The following is a 15541-nucleotide window of genomic DNA, read 5'->3' on the forward strand; positions in this document are numbered from 1 at the left end:
TGGCCTCTCTGGTTGGCTACAGAAGTGAAATACCCACTCAAAATACAACCTTTCAGGCATGGCAGCCTGTAGCCCTGTTAGGCCAAGGCTGTTCCTCTAAGGAGTTTTCTGAGGCAGTGCAGAGCTGTAAGCTTCTTGAAATATGAAGGAAATAGTCAAAAAAATTCTTCTGAATTTTATCATCTGCTCTCCCATTCCTGGCAAGAGATCTCTTTCAGAGTTAAAAATTTGCTGCTTCCCCTGAGCTAAGGCCTTAAACTTACTATCACTGCCTCTTTTGAGTAGTTTGCACTCCATGAGAACTAAAGTGGAGAAAACAGGACCCGGTAGAGCAGAACAGAGGGGTGTCCTGACTCTGCCCTCCCATGTACACAGTGAGCGGGCATTATAAAGTTGGGGACACGCTTCCTCTCGCACAGTTGGCATCACAGAGCTTCAGTAGCAACTTGAAAAAAAATAAAGAATTCTCTCCTTGTGTGAAAGCACTACCAGCTGAGACCATCTGAGCTCACTGAGACTGGTGGAGTTAGCTGTTCTTATGTATGGGTAATGTTAGGTTGCTATCTATAGGTGACATATCCCTGTGACCATACAGCATGTTTTCTTCTGCATCCCTGGGCTTTAGAGAAAGGAAACAGATGAAGAATTGAGCAAGGGAAGCTATTTATTGCTGCTATTTATAAACTCCAAGGCCTAGTTCACCTGTAATTTTCTGTCTTTCTAAAAGATACTTTCCTGGATCCTTGGTTCTTTGTTCTGATGCAAAATTTTACTGCTGCTATTAAAATGCACAATTTAAAAAATCTCCTCTGGGAAGAGAGGCCAGTTAAACCTCTACAAGCCATCACACTGATTACAGAATAACAAATGGCCTCTTTATAAGTGTTCTGGATTTGGTAGCAAAATCTGCACATTATTTTTCATTGTCTTCTTCCTAATTTTCTAGGAAGTTCCTCTGATTTCTTTGGAAATGCCCTGAGTTTAAGACTCCTGGAGACTAGAAATCAGGCCAGATTTTAGGTCTATAAATTTCCTATATTATTTTGAATGGTTCCAGAAAACAAAAAAATAAAACCACTGACAATTAATACTTCTGTTAATAGACCAAAGCTTAAATCCTAGGCCAAAGCTGGTGAAAAGTAGGTCATGTCTACTCCAGTGACTTTGCAGTAGTTCCTTTGATTAATCATAAAGTTGTATTCACTGGTGTTTGCACTGAATATTGTGCAAATACAGCTATACTGTCAGAGAATGGATTAGAACAGTGGTAGGAACAGCTACCACATCTCTTTTGGGAAGGAACATGGAAAAAAATGAAGAGATGTTTCTGGCTCCTTAGCTTCCATCATCCACTTGAGGAAGTCAGGCTTTAGGGGTTCTGGATGTCATGTTGCTTACCTGGCTTAAGGTACTCTGTATATAAATGACATAAGAACAAGTTTTTTAATGAGTCTAGACAGCTCTGTAACCACAGGGTTGCCATAAGGAATATCACTATCAAGGAACTGATTTATTGCCCAAGAACCTTTGGTTAAGGAGGGAATCAGGATAGTTTCAAATAACTGAAAGACCCATAGTTGTTTAGATCTTGCATACTGATTCTTATGATGGTGAATCTGTAGTCAGACTGTAGAGAGACCCAAACTCTGTTGTGCTGGACACAGTGCAAGCATCAAGGCTTTTTTTGTCCAGAACATCTTTCAAACAGTGAGCTTAGGAATACTGATCTCATGTGAAAATTATTTGCTTATGGCTGTATGTAAAAAGTCTTTGAACTATAGCATTTTTACTGGAACTGCTCAAGGGAAGACTAGTGGTACAATTAATAGCCCATACAGGATGATTCTGTAGAGATAGATGTTTTGGAGCAAGAGGCTTTTACCAGTTGTATGTAACACTTTCTTCCAGAGAAATGGACATATGAATATGCTTTAAAGAGATTAATGGATGTTATAAAAGTTATGTGCTGCTGCACTTTAAACTAATGGCTTTACAACCTCCATTGGAACCCCGATGGCATACAGCAGCTTATTCTTTTGATGTATAGAATAAATGTAGGGCTCTATGGACTTCTTCATGGTGTGATGAGAACTGAATATTTTACAAAAGGCAGTGGAACTACAAGGCTTTTCTGATAGCTGTTAGATCGAACAGGTGGACTGTGTCCATCTTCCATAGCTGGTTGGTTTTGGGGATGGGAGTGAAGCAGGCTTTGGGATTCTTGTGATTGGATTAAGAACACTATGGCAATATTTTCAGCCTTAAGAAGTGTTCTAGGATTACTCTTTCTTTAGTCCATCTGTCTGCAGTGTACTTTTTCTATTCTATAGAAAATAACTCAGCTGTCTCCTCAGCACAGTCCTTGCTGGTCAATGACTGCATGTGTTCGATTGTAGTAACTTTCTGTCTGTTTCCTTATCTATCAGTAGACATCAGAATTCATAAGGTGTCAAGAAAACTGGCTGTATTTCGACAGCTTGCACAAGAAGTGTTGCAGCAGTATCTCTGCCCTCTTCAGTATTATATACGATAATGCAACTTTTCTTTCTGAGCGCTCTCCTGCGCTTGTCCAGCCCCGAGTAGGGGAGAAAGGATGTCACCAGAGAGGGTGGCTGTCAGACAAAAGTGCGAGACCTTGTGGGAGGAGTGGGGCTGGAGGAAATGCCCAAGTTGCACATGAAACCCAGGTGTGAACATTTTTTGAGAGGGACGCACAGACAGGGGGGTGCTGCCTGGCCCTTGTGGCCATCTCCTTGTGGCCACAGTGGAGCGCCTGACCACGGCTTGCACGGGAGCGGACCGAACACCGGCGGCGGGAGAGGGCTGTGCTGGACATCCTGCCTGCGGGCTCTGGGAAGAGGCGCAGCCTGCGGCCCCGCCATGCTCGTAGGAAGAACAATGTCGGGGCAGGGCTCTCCGCAAGGTCATTCCTCGTGCCGTCACCCTCCCAGCAGGACAGCTCCGACCCGCTGTCGGGTTATACCGCCCACATCTTACCGCAGTGGCGGCCGTCTCGAGAGGCGCCCAGCCCGTGCCGCGATGGCAGCGCCCGCCCGGCCGGCCAGGGAGCCGCGCGGCCGGAGCGCGGCGGGCGCGTCCCGGGGCGGCCCTGGCCCGGCCGCCTTTGTTCGGCGGGGCGCGCACGTGCAGCGGCCGCGCAGCCCCGCGCGGTGGCCGCGGGCGCGTGCGGGACGGCGAGCGGCGGGCCCGGCCTGGCCCTTTAAAGCCGCGGTGGCGGCGCGGCCGGGCCGGTGAGGGACACGTGAGGCGGCGGCGCGCTCCGCCGCCGCTGCCCCGGCTGCCGTGCTGCTCGTGTTTTATCTGGCCGACCGCCAGCCCCCCATCGCCGCGTTTTCGCTCTGCCTCCTCCTCTCTCTCTCTCTCTTTTTTTTTTTCTTTCTTTTTTTTTTTTTCCTATTTTCCCCCAACAGCCCCCTCCTGGTTTTTCCACCCACGGGTAAAGGTGGCTTTTCTTTTCCTTCGTTTTTGTTGTTGGTTTTGGGGTTTTTTCCCCTTCTTTAACCCTCATCCTAGTTTAGTCCGTGGGCAGGACTCGCATAATATTTCCAGTCCCAGGAGCTCGCATCACAGACACGAACCCAGGACCGCCCCCCCCCCTTTTTTTTTCCTTTCCAATCTCCCAAATCGTTTTATTATTATTATTTTTAAATGATCGCTCCTTTTGCGCGCTGCTCCCGCTGCTGCCGAAATCCCCGTCTTCCCAGGGTGCATGCTTCTGGCAAGATTGTGCAGTGTTCTCAGTCCATTTTCAGTGTGTCTTATCTTAATTTGTCCTGATCCGATCTAAGCGCGATAGCCACCACTTGCTTTCAATTTGTAGGACTTTTTTTCCTCTTCTTAGTTTGCTCCCGACTACCCTCGGACTATTTCCCTCTCTCCTTGCATTTCCAGGGCTGCAATTTACTCTGCCTTTCCTTTTTTCTTTTTTTTTTTTTTTTTTTTTAAACCTCTGCGCTTTTGAATTGCTTCATGTTACTAACCATTCCTAAATTGTAAGAGAGATTCATTCCCCCTCCTCTTCCACCACCACCAACACCACTACCACCATCACCTCCTCCTCCTCCTCCTCCCCTTCTCTTCTCCTTTTTGGCAGCACCAGGACGTCCGGTGTGGTGGTGGCAGCGAGCAGCAAAAGCAGCAAGAGCTCGTTTTGATTCCCCCCCTTCAAGGTGCTTTGGAGAGACTGGTTTCAGGCTGAGCAGCAGAAGTCACGATGAGTGCACAAGGTGAGGGACCCGGTCAGCCTTCCACTGCTGCCCAGGAGCAACCTGCAACCGCAGAGCCTCAGAAGAGAGGACGAGGCAGACCCAGGAAACAACCACAAGTCAGTATCGTATAGATACGTAGAGCCGCAGATCTATAGTGTTATAGGCATGTACATGTACGTATTATGCTGCAAGGAGTCCTGGCGACGGGGCGGTGGGGGCTTTGTTGTGCGCTGCTTCCCGGCGAGGTGGTGCAGAGGCGTAGCGAGGGGCTCCGTCGGGCACCCCGGCGGGGGGGACCCCGGAGCGACGGGGCGCAGCCTGCCCGTGGCTGAACCGCGAAGCTTCCTCGGGACTTTCACTATTGTGCAGGGAGCGAGCTGGGGCTTTTCAATGTAAATGGGGAACATGGAGCAGCGCGGCTCCGACCAACCAGCGCTCGCTGGGTCATTTCGAGCTGATTTTGAAATTGCGAAAGCGAGGAGCAGGGAACGGGGCTCTCCTGTCTCCCTCCTCTCTGAGCCCTCGCTATATCTCAATCTGTGTGCGCGCGTGTGTGTGCATGTGTCGGGTCCCACCGGGCGCTGCTGCCGCCTCCGATCTTGACCAGCCCAGCCCCTGAACTGCCCCTAGATGCTGGGGCTGGGGGAGAGGAGGGTGACTAGAAAGTCGCATAGGGTTTGGTGTTTTTTTCGTCTTTTTCCTCCCCCCCACCCCCGGATTCCCCCCCTTCCCCACCTCCCCCCCTCGCCCCCCTCATCGTATGGAGAGAGGTGCCCCCGTTGCTGATGGAGGTGGGGGAGGTAGCCGGAGGGGGCTTGCCCTGTATTTGCAACACCTTTTGCCTTTGCTTCGGCGTTTACCCGAGGCAGGTCGAGGCGACGGGAACGCTGCCGTGTCTGGACGCGGGGAGCGTAGCCCTGTGCTCCTTTCCACCCACACCCACAGTCTCCACCTGGGCCCCGAAAGGGGCGCGCTGGGCTCCCCTTTTTGACTTGCAAGATCTGAATTCGCGCTAAGGTTGCTAGATCCGTGTGTTATTCCCACCCCCACCCCCCTTCCCTTCCTTTCCCGAAGTGCCATTGTCGCATCGCCTGGAGCTGCCCAGCCGCGCTCAGGCCCTACCGCCGGGCGAGGGGCCCGGGGGGGCCCTCCGCGCTCTGCAGCCCCTCCGCCGGCGCCGCCGAAGGAGGATTTTGCCTGCGGATGCAACCAATTAATCCCGCAGCTCGGCGGGGGCAGCGCGGAGCCGCCCGCAGCCTTTTCCCTGCCTCCCTCGGAAGTCACGATTGAGAAGTAGGGCTGTCCGTGGAGCTCATTTTAGAGCGAGCGTCCGCGGGCTTTAAACGTGTTTACTTCCCATTCATTTGGCATCAGCCCCACTGCCACGAGAGCCTTCGAGGGGCTCGAAACATGGGGAGAGCTGAGCAGTAGAGCCCCGAGCCGGGTGAAACCCGGCTGCTTTGCTTCCTTCCCCTCCCCCGCCCCGATATGGTCCTGTAAATTTCACAGAAAGTACTTTTTTTTGGGAAGCCATAAAAGCAGAGCCCCCCGTTACCTCGCTCTGCCCCTGGTGACACTCACTGCATCGGTCCAGTAACTGCGGGCTCTGCACCCCTTCTGCTTCACCCCCTGATTGCCCTCGACCAGCCCCGGCAGCCAGCGCCCACCGACCCTGCTGGCTTGTGCCCGGGATTCTTTTTCTTTTTCTTTTTCTTTTTCTTTTTCTTTTTCTTTTTCTTTTTCTTTTTCTTTTTCTTTTTCTTTTTCTTTTTCTTTTTCTTTTTCTTTTGTCTATTTTCTGTTTTCTATTTTCTTTTTTTTTTTCCCTTAATTTTTTTTCCTCCTGTAGCATTTGAATGGGTGGAAGTGAAAGAAAAACGCGTCTCCTTCAACGTGCTCAGCCCAGATGTGCAGTGCCTGCGGGGCTCGCCACTGAGCTGCAGCACTTGGGGAGTCCCCTTGCCAGCCTCCCCTTAACCTACCCGGGAATTATGAAAGCTGAAGGGCTTTAAACTGGTTTAAGTTAACAAACTGCACTTAATTAGTTCTACTGCATCCTGTAATATGAATGAAATGTATAATATTCAAGACTAGAAGAGTTTTATAGTGTTTATGATTCACTGAATAAATATTTGGAATCTGAATTCATAGTAATTCATACCCAGTTTTAAGAACTGGCTATTTACTGGCAGGCAAAGGAACTAGTTAAGAAAATAGTTAAAATCATCAGTGTTGACTCATTTTAGAATTGGGGTTTTGTTTCAGATTTTTCTTTGGTTGAGTTTTTTTGTCTTACAAGTGTTCTATTTGAAGAAAAGTTTAAATTTGCATGTTAATACAAATCAGTTTTCTTTAGAATAGGTGTGAATATAATGCCGACTGCAGAACAACAAAAAAAAATTTCCCCCCTTGAGAGAGAAGTAGTCTCATCTTACTTTACAATATTCTGGTAGTAACTTTTTTCTCCAAAAAAGCTTGTGCTAGAAACTACATGTGATAATTGTATCTTGCTATAATGCAATGCAATTGAAATTAAATGGGTAACTGTGTTATTTTTTAAATAACTGCTCTTATATGAGGGAAATCATAGCCATCTTTAAAAAATGTGTTTCCTGCTATAACTTACGTGTTAGAATATTCACACTTTACCAAGTTTTTCTATGCAATTGCAAGAGAAGTTAAACTCATTTACTGTGCAAAACATATCTTTTCCTCTATCTGTAGTTGCTAAATTTTTTATGTTGCATTATTTATATTATGTTATTTAATGACACTGTTAATTCCTATGTTTTAAGCAACTTCTCAGTTCAGTTTATCCTTTGTAACATCTGGGTTAGTTGTAGCCTCTTGCCACAAAAGCATGTTTTCCTGTATTTAGGAACCAACTGGTGAACCATCTCCTAAAAGACCAAGAGGAAGACCCAAAGGAAGCAAAAACAAGAGTCCCTCTAAAGCAGCTCAGAAGGTGAGATTATTAAAGAGAAAAAATTGCTAATGCTGTTTTTTTATCAGCTGGTAGCAAAAAATCCAGTAATTTAGGCTGTGAAGTGTGGGATTGGAACTCTTTTAATAATGGAAGCTTCATAAAGCATGAATTTCATGAATTTTTTAAAATTGGAGTTAACATCAAGACCCTAAGTAAAGAACCTATAAGGGCATCTTTTTTAGTAGTCTACAGATTAGTGAAATAACAATGTATTTCACAACAAACCATGAGATGTCCTGTATCTAGTAAGGAAGTCAGTGTTAAGGATATTATTTTCTTCATTAAGATTTTTGGAAGAAGAAGATTAATTTCTTGCCCACTTAACAGTTGTTACTACTACAGACCAAATCTGTATATTAAAGCTAAGTGCTTTGTCAAACATAAGTTAATTAGGAGTAAATCTAATTATGTGTTGATGGAAATAAGTGCATATATTGAAATTTACAGCTTTAAAATGTGATGGTAAAGTAAACTTCCAGTTACAGTAAAAGCCTGTTATATCTTGTTTAGTAATCAGTTTCAAAGAGACTTTTACTTGAAGTGCTTTTAGTCTTCTGAACCACTGTTTCTGCTTGGTGATGGGACCAGACTTTATTCTGGTGGTTCTGATTGCCTTCAGCCACAGAAGAAGCTCCCTGAAGTCACTGCATTTAGTGCATGGACTTGACATCACAAATACAACATGAAAATTTGACTAGATTTTATTTGAATTGGGGAAAGCACCCCATTAAAAAGCTGAGTTATCAAGGCAAATCACGCATACCTTTCTGTAGGAAATATTTTAGTGAAGGCAAATTGTTGTGTATGGGCTTAAAAACAAATATGGGAGATTTGTTTATGTTGTTGGTTGTACAGCAGTTAGCACTAGTTTAGGGGTACTAAAGCTTACAAAATCTGGTAGTGAACTGTAGTCCTAAAGTGTATCAGTATCTTTTAAGGAGGTGCGTGACAAAACGTGTGGAAGGTATTTGTGTCCTCATCTAATTATGGCTCATTTTTCAGTATGCCTATGGTACTGACCATATTAAGTTTGATAGTTTTCAGTGTTATAAATTACTATAGCAACTACTGATAAATATTAAATCATTGAAAGGTGTCTATGGTTTCATGTCTGTTTTGTTTAAAGTGTTTTCAACATTTGTTTGAGGTACTTTTCCAACTGTCAATTAAATTCAAAAATTAGTTGGTTTTTTTTTTTCACTTTATGGGCTGGGAAAAAAGCAGCATGTTCTGTCAAGAAATCCATGAATTAGTAAAAAATGCTTTACAGGTTTAGTATTAAAAATCTTTCAAAGCCATTCTGCAAGGTAACATTCTGCATTACCTTGCAGAATGTTAAATGTTGATTTTTTTTTCTTTATACAGTTGTTGATTTTCTTTTCTTTATACAGTAAAAGCATTCTTCAGATTCATGTTAAAATAGTTTATATGTCACTCTTCAAAAGAGAGGGAGAAGTTTTTTATTAGTCTAGCAAATCCAAATGTGAGCTTTAGTATTTTAAATATTGCTCCTAGGAGTGTTTGCTTTCCTAGGAAAACATTTGCAGTAAGATAAAATTTTAAGTAATTTATAGAAATGTTTTTAAAAGATGCCTCTGCAAGGAGTATTGCCATTGTTTCATTTAAGTGATTTGGAAATGAGTATAAATGGAAAATAATTTTAAAACATTAATATATGTGTAGGTTTATCGAACCAAGAGTTTTCCAGATGATTCTGGTACAAAGTTCAGCTTTCCCAGTCTCATTTACTAATTGAGTAATTTAATTGTAACATTTTGATTTTCAGAATGCATCAAGTTGCTGCTCTACTTAAAGCTTTTGGGTGTTGCTAATGTAAAAAATTGACCAAAGACCACGTGTCTTTTTTTATAATAGAAAAAAACCCTTTGAGGGGTATGTAATTACAAGTCTTACTGGTTTCTAGGTTTATAGATAAAGTATGTAAGTGATAAATCCTCTAAAACATAAAACACTTAAAAGGCCTCACTAGAAGAACAAGACTGGTATCACATTTCAAATAAATATTTCAGCCCTTTTTCCAAATTGATAATTAGCCCTCTCTAAAATAGTTCAGCTTTTCACCAGGTATCTCAAAGTATCTTTTAATGTAATATTATTTTCAGTATTTTTTCTAACTCTTATATGGATGAGAATGTTTTGGCACTGAATGAAGAAAGCTTCATTTGGTGGTGAGGGTATCACTTCTAAAAAGAATGAACTAACTATATGTTCAGTTTTGTGGTACACATATTTACACATACATATGCATACATGCATTCATTAAGACTTGCTCCAGCCTGTCTCAACTCCCAGAGAGAGCTCTGGGTATCTTAGCTTAAGCCCCTCTCCATGTGAACCTGGGCACTATACACCCAGCTGGAATGGGCTGGAATTCCTATAGAATAGTTCGTGCCCTGTGTGTTTCAAAGGGAGCTCATTGAAATGCTCCAGAGTGTTCACAACATGTTAGATAAACGGCGACCAGGAGAACCCACCGAGCAGCCATGAGAAGGCACTCATGATTAATTGATTGGGTGTTCTCTTGCAAAGCATTGCACATCACAATTAAAAATGTATTGCACAAACTGGCAGTGAGTTAAAAATACTCCAGAACTGGGGCTTTGTTTTGTTATACGTCAAAAAGGAAATACCCTTAAATCACTTGATGGAAAATTTTCCCTGGAATTGTGGTTGTGTTGAATATTTAAAATTTCTTGGTTCACAGAATTTTTTTAAACTTTTTAGTTTGGTTTTTATTTTTTTTTTAATTTTTATTTTAGCTTTAAGAGCTTGTGTTTGGTCTTAGTAAACTGGCCTTGGGGCATCGAAAACAAACTGTGCTTGTTAGGAAATTAGCAATGTGAAACTTGACAATGCATACAAAATGTTGCAAAACTAACTGAACAGCTAATAATGTGGCAATTACTCTAATTTTGGGTAATATGCTTTCTTTTTTCCTTAAAGCCTTGCATATCACACATGCCTAAGTTTTTATAAACTAGACACAAGAAATAAAATGTGTTTTATAGAAGACCTAACCATTTCTTCATTGTTTAATTTTCACAAACAGGAGGAACACAATGTGTTACCAGATAGATAAGAAGAGGTAGAGACAAAAAAGTCCTGATCACCTTGCACTTGAGTCCCCACAATTAGGTTGTTACTATGTAGTCTGCATCTTTAAACAAGTTTTTCTGTCATTAATTTAAAATATTTTTTTAAAAATAGCAAAGTGTGGATTTGGTTTGGGGTTTTTTTGCTCCCTAAAGAACAACTGTTTTTTCAGGAAATCATAGTGGGGACTCTTCCTTTTTAATTTCCTGGGTGTTTTGTGGTTGAATTTTATTTGTTTGGTGAGCTCTGTTCCCAGCCCATCACATTTCCTTTTTATTTATTTATTTATTTATTTATTTATTTATCTATTTATTTATTTATTTTCTATAGTTTGGCTTGACAAAAATACCATGTAGGCATAAATACTTTCCTGTTTGGGAGCAGGAAACACATTTGTGACATTAGAAAAAAGAGTAGTAGCTACTATATAATTGCCAGTAAAGGAATTGTCAGGGGATGTCCCGGGAATATACAATGGTCAAAATTCTTTAGTAAAATTTCCCTTCAGCTAAAATATGTTGAGTTTTGTTGTAGTTATTGGTATAGTGAGATTCACTGAAAATACCTACAGAGCTTGATGCATCATCCTCTGAAAACTAGAGCTTGTGATCCTGAGTGTGACTACCCTTGCTATTGTCTCTACCTTAGATGGCCAGGTTGGTATGTAGAAAGGCATGCTCCTGGGTTAAGCAGTCCAAAGGTAAAAGAAAAAAACAAAAAACAAACCAGAAAAATGCATGTGATCAGGACTCTGCCCTGAATTGGGTTACAAAAATCTAGTTGGCTTCTCCATGCTTCATTCATTTTCATCAACACCAGTCATTACAAATTTAAAGGGAAAACAAGATTAAATCTATCAAGTGATTGTAGCATGGTTATTGCATTGGAAAAATAAGAGACCTCAAAATCAAATGTTTTCACCAAGATAGGAAAAGCAGAAGATTTTTGTTTAGCATTAAAATGGATAAAACAGGACATAGAAAGTGTGATGGTTTTGTACTTAGTCAATGCCTAAGGTTTATTTAGGAGTATTTTTTGACTAAATAACTATGTGGTTTTTTTGAGAGGGACACATTCCTGGGCTAGGTCTTTTGACTCTGTTTGACATCAGTGATCTTCCTCCTGAGAACTATCACTTATTTTTCCTGGCTTACAGCTCTGACACATTTTATCTGAGATCTCCAGCAGATCATTTTGCAAAGTAGATTGAATTCTTCAAATTTGGATTCTGTTGCATTTGAGGTCTTACTTGACAATACATAGATGCCCACAGAGCACTTTATAGCCATTCAATTATTTATATTTGTCTTGTCTTGTTAATTGCTTTCAGTGGTACAGCCTTGGTTTCTGGCTGGGTACAGCACAATTTTGCAATAAGGAGGCAGAGATCATGGCCAGTCAAGTCCTAGAGTTGCTGAGAGAAGCTGTTTGGAAGCAGGGTTTGATGGCACTATGGTACAGGGCTTAAGTGGATTGCAAATTTTCTGGGGACTGTTAGCTCACTTCCAGATAGCAGTGACTGAATTATGATCTTTCTCACCTGTGATAAATAAAAATAACTTCCCATATAGATCATGCTTTTAAGTGTTAGTAAGTTTAGTTCTGTTCTTCAAACAGACATAGCAAAAATGGTGTGCTCATATTATTAATGAAATACACTTAGTGTTTGATAACATACCTGACCCCTGTTTAAGCTTTGGTGATTTCATGTTTTAGCTGTAAAAAGCAAGGTCATGCCTCATAGCATAGTAGCACCAAATGTTAACAAACCCCCTGACCAAACACCACCTCTGGGTGGCCTGGAGCTCTGTCAGGATTTGCCCCTAGCTTCAGAGGCAACACTTCAATTAAAGCCAAGAGCCAACAGTCTGGAGTGTTTCTGCTAGTGCAAAAACATGTTCAAGAGGAAAGGCAATGTCTTAGTGCTTTCATGGAAAACCAGTTTATTACCTATCTTATACACAATGCAACATTTCTTCAAGGCTTCAATTAAAATAAAGTCTTAAGCTGTTGGAGAAAGTACAGCAATTTGCTAAAATTCAGTATTTTAGCAAAATGCAGGCTGAAAAAAGAGGGAAGGAGTGGAATATTTTCCTGAACTTCTTGTATTATCATTACCACTGTGCTGCTACTGCTCCTTTTGTTTGTTCTCGAAGTGTTTTGTCTTTCTCTTCTCTTGAAAAGGAGATTAAAACTTCTACTTTGGAGGTTCTTGTCATTCATTTTCTGCAGTTTAATCTGTGAAAACCTTGCTATTTACTTACAGAATCTCTCTCTACCAAAACATCACCTTTGGCATGCCTGGCTGTTTGCTCAGCTCACCTCTGGGAATGATTTGGTTTTGATAAGAGCTATGGAGATGTTTTTCTTCTAACATGAGGTGGAAGTCATATACTGCAGGAATATAGTGCCTTTGAATCTGCAAGGTCCCGAAGCACTTGACAAACCATTACCCAAACTTGCCAGCAGGAACACTGGCCACTTCTGACATGGACCTTTGGCGGTGGTAGACCTCAGCACTGCTGAGCTGCACGGGAAGCAGCCACCCTGTGGGACAGTTTATGGCAGGAAGCAAAGATTAGTTATTCAAAGAAATCTCTCATGTTCATTATAATTTGTAGCTAAAATTTGTGTCAGGTTTGTATGGACTTTAGTTATTAGACCAAAGTCGTTTTGCATTCAAAAAGTTAATTATTTTTTAAATAGAGTTTTGGAAAAGGATCTTTCCTTAGATGCAGTAATACACACAAGAAAATAAATAGCCTTAGTGCTCTGATAACATGTGGAGTGTTGATTTGTTAAGACCAATTATAACTGATATTTCTTTTTAAGATTTATGCCCTGTGTTTCATGAAGTAAATGTAGAAGCAGGGAGCTACAGCTTATCAACACTAAACCATATCTGGTTTTTTGCATCCTTCAGGTTACAAGGTATAAAGAAATTGAATGCTTAAAGGAAACAAAACTCTGAAATAGACAGCCACAGGATATAGTAAATGCACTTTAACAAGTATTCTCTTAAGAGGGTTTCACCTTACATGTAACACCGGTAAAAACTATTAAAGCTCAAGTTTACTCTTTTAACAAGTCTGAGTGATAATTTTGCCCTTCAGGAGTGTGAATTTTATTTTTCACAGCTTTCTTATTGTGAGGTATTTATTTCAAAGTAATTGCATTTAACTCACAGGGCAGGTTTTTTTTGTAAAGATTCCTCCACTAGTTCCTCAGCTCAAGTTCTCTTTTAGAGAGATCCGATTTACACAGCATTGGGTTACAGTATATGTTACAGTGATTGACCAGCAAGTGATTTATTTAATGGCACAGTTGATTTCTGAGGGCAAATCAAATACTCATACAGTTAACTGGGAGGGGGGGAACCAAAGGAACACAATTCATGTGTACTAAAAGTCTTTTTTCTTGGGGACGTCGTATCTGGCAAGTCCTGCCCTGACTACAGGTGGTGGCAAAATCCTGAGTATAGCAGGATTATTTACCTGGTGAAGTGTATGGATGAGCATAGCCTAGCTAGAGAGAATAACCTGGAATTTATATTTTAAACTCTGTAAGTTTTTTAGTGTACTACATAAGTACTGTTATTAGTAGTAGTATTCACAATGTCATGCAGTGGAATTAGTGGAAGAGCCTATGAAAGGACCCATATTTCCTTTAAGCTGAGCTCCAGGAGCAACTGTTGGGCTTGCAAAAACATAGCTGTCACTTCTAGGGCCTCTTCCACTTTGTTTCCTTAAACCTAAAAAAGGGAAGGTGTGTTTTGGGCCTTGAAAGGTTTACTTATAGCCTAAAGGTGTGCTTTTACGTGGAAAACTTCATGTGAAAAGTAGAGAAATTGTTTCCCAATAAGAACACAGACATGTTCATGGTGATACTCTGTCCTAATTAATTTAATGCGTGAACATGAGACTAAAAAGTGAATTGTAGCTGCTGTAAACTGCTTTGATCAAACTTGAAACAGCTGTACTTTTAATTTAGTATCTTCAAGTACTTTTTGATGGCATGTGAAAGACTAGATTTGATGTTCTTGGAGATTCTCAGGTTGCCCAGTTGCCCTATGTCCCCACCGTCAGCCGGCATGTTGGATGGCTGGCCAGGGCAGCCCCGGCTCTGCAGAGGGCTTTGGGCAGCAGGGGCTGTGTGGGCACACTCCTCCATGCCCCTGACACAGTGTGGCTCTGCAGAGGGCCCTGGGCAGCAGGGGCTGTGTGGGCACACTCCTCCATGCCCCTGACACAGTGTGGCTCTGCAGAGGGCTTTGGGCAGCAGGGGCTGTGTGGGCACACTCCTCCATGCCCCTGACACAGTGTGGCTCTGCAGAGGGCTTTGGGCAGCAGGGGCTGTGTGGGCACACTCCTCCATGCCCCTGACACAGTGTGGCTCTGCAGAGGGCCCTGGGCAGTAGGGGCTATGTGGGCACACTCCTCCATGCCCCTGACAAAGCGTGGGTCAGGGCTGGGGACACCCTTGGGTGCAGGTGAGGCACTGCCTAGGAAATGCCAGGAAAAGCAGCATAGTCCCACATTCTGCCAAAAAACACACAGCTTAGCTGGGGGGCCTGGTGCCACCCAAGAGGTATGATGGTAGCTAATGTTACAGGAAAGGAGTTCCTAGTTACTGAGGCTGTTAAGTAATGCTGAGGTATAAAATATGTTGTGTTTCTTTTACAGAAAGCAGAAGCCACTGGTGAAAAGCGACCTAGAGGCCGGCCCAGAAAGTGGGTAGGTATTTCAGTTCCAGATTTATTTGCTGTGTTATAAAGCATGTTATAAAGTCCATTCCTTTAGAGAACAGTAATTTCATTTGTAAGAAAAGCATCGATCTTCTGTGTCTCTTTGTTCTGGTGGATTGACTAAAGGGTTAAGAGAGCAAAGAGTTGATCACTGCTTCCTACCTTTAGACTCTGGTAGTTTGCTCAACACACTTTACAATTGAATGAGTGAATATTTATGCCTATCTTATCAGCATGAAAAGAGCCTCAACTCTTCCTTCAAAAGAGAGTAACAATGAGATAACTTGTTCAGTAATTGAGTAACAAAGGTTATAAAGGGGCACTATGGGACATCAGGGGGTGATAAGACTCAGATGTAGGGTGCACGAGATAAAGTTTGAAAACCAAAATGCTTTTGTTCTACATTGCCTGGAGACATGCATATTTCCTTAAATCCAGTGAGAAAGAGCACAGATGATCAGCAGGGTA

The 15541-nt window shown here is 42.4% G+C and overlaps 1 protein-coding gene across 1 annotated transcript in view; it reads left to right on the forward strand.

The window, feature by feature from the left end:
* The first annotated feature begins 3260 nt into the window (after window positions 1-3260).
* Window positions 3261-15541, forward strand: part of HMGA2 (high mobility group AT-hook 2) — a 109823-nt gene continuing 97542 nt past the window's right edge. The window contains exons 1-4 of the mRNA XM_030238529.2: window positions 3261-3457; window positions 4115-4345; window positions 7108-7194; window positions 15012-15062. Coding sequence (XP_030094389.1) covers window positions 4235-4345; window positions 7108-7194; window positions 15012-15062 — 249 coding nt within the window. The 5' untranslated portion in view covers window positions 3261-3457; window positions 4115-4234. The remainder of the gene's footprint in view (window positions 3458-4114; window positions 4346-7107; window positions 7195-15011; window positions 15063-15541) is intronic.

The sequence above is a fragment of the Serinus canaria genome, chromosome 1A (genome assembly GCF_022539315.1).
Source record: "Serinus canaria isolate serCan28SL12 chromosome 1A, serCan2020, whole genome shotgun sequence".
Classification (NCBI taxonomy): domain Eukaryota; kingdom Metazoa; phylum Chordata; class Aves; order Passeriformes; family Fringillidae; genus Serinus; species Serinus canaria.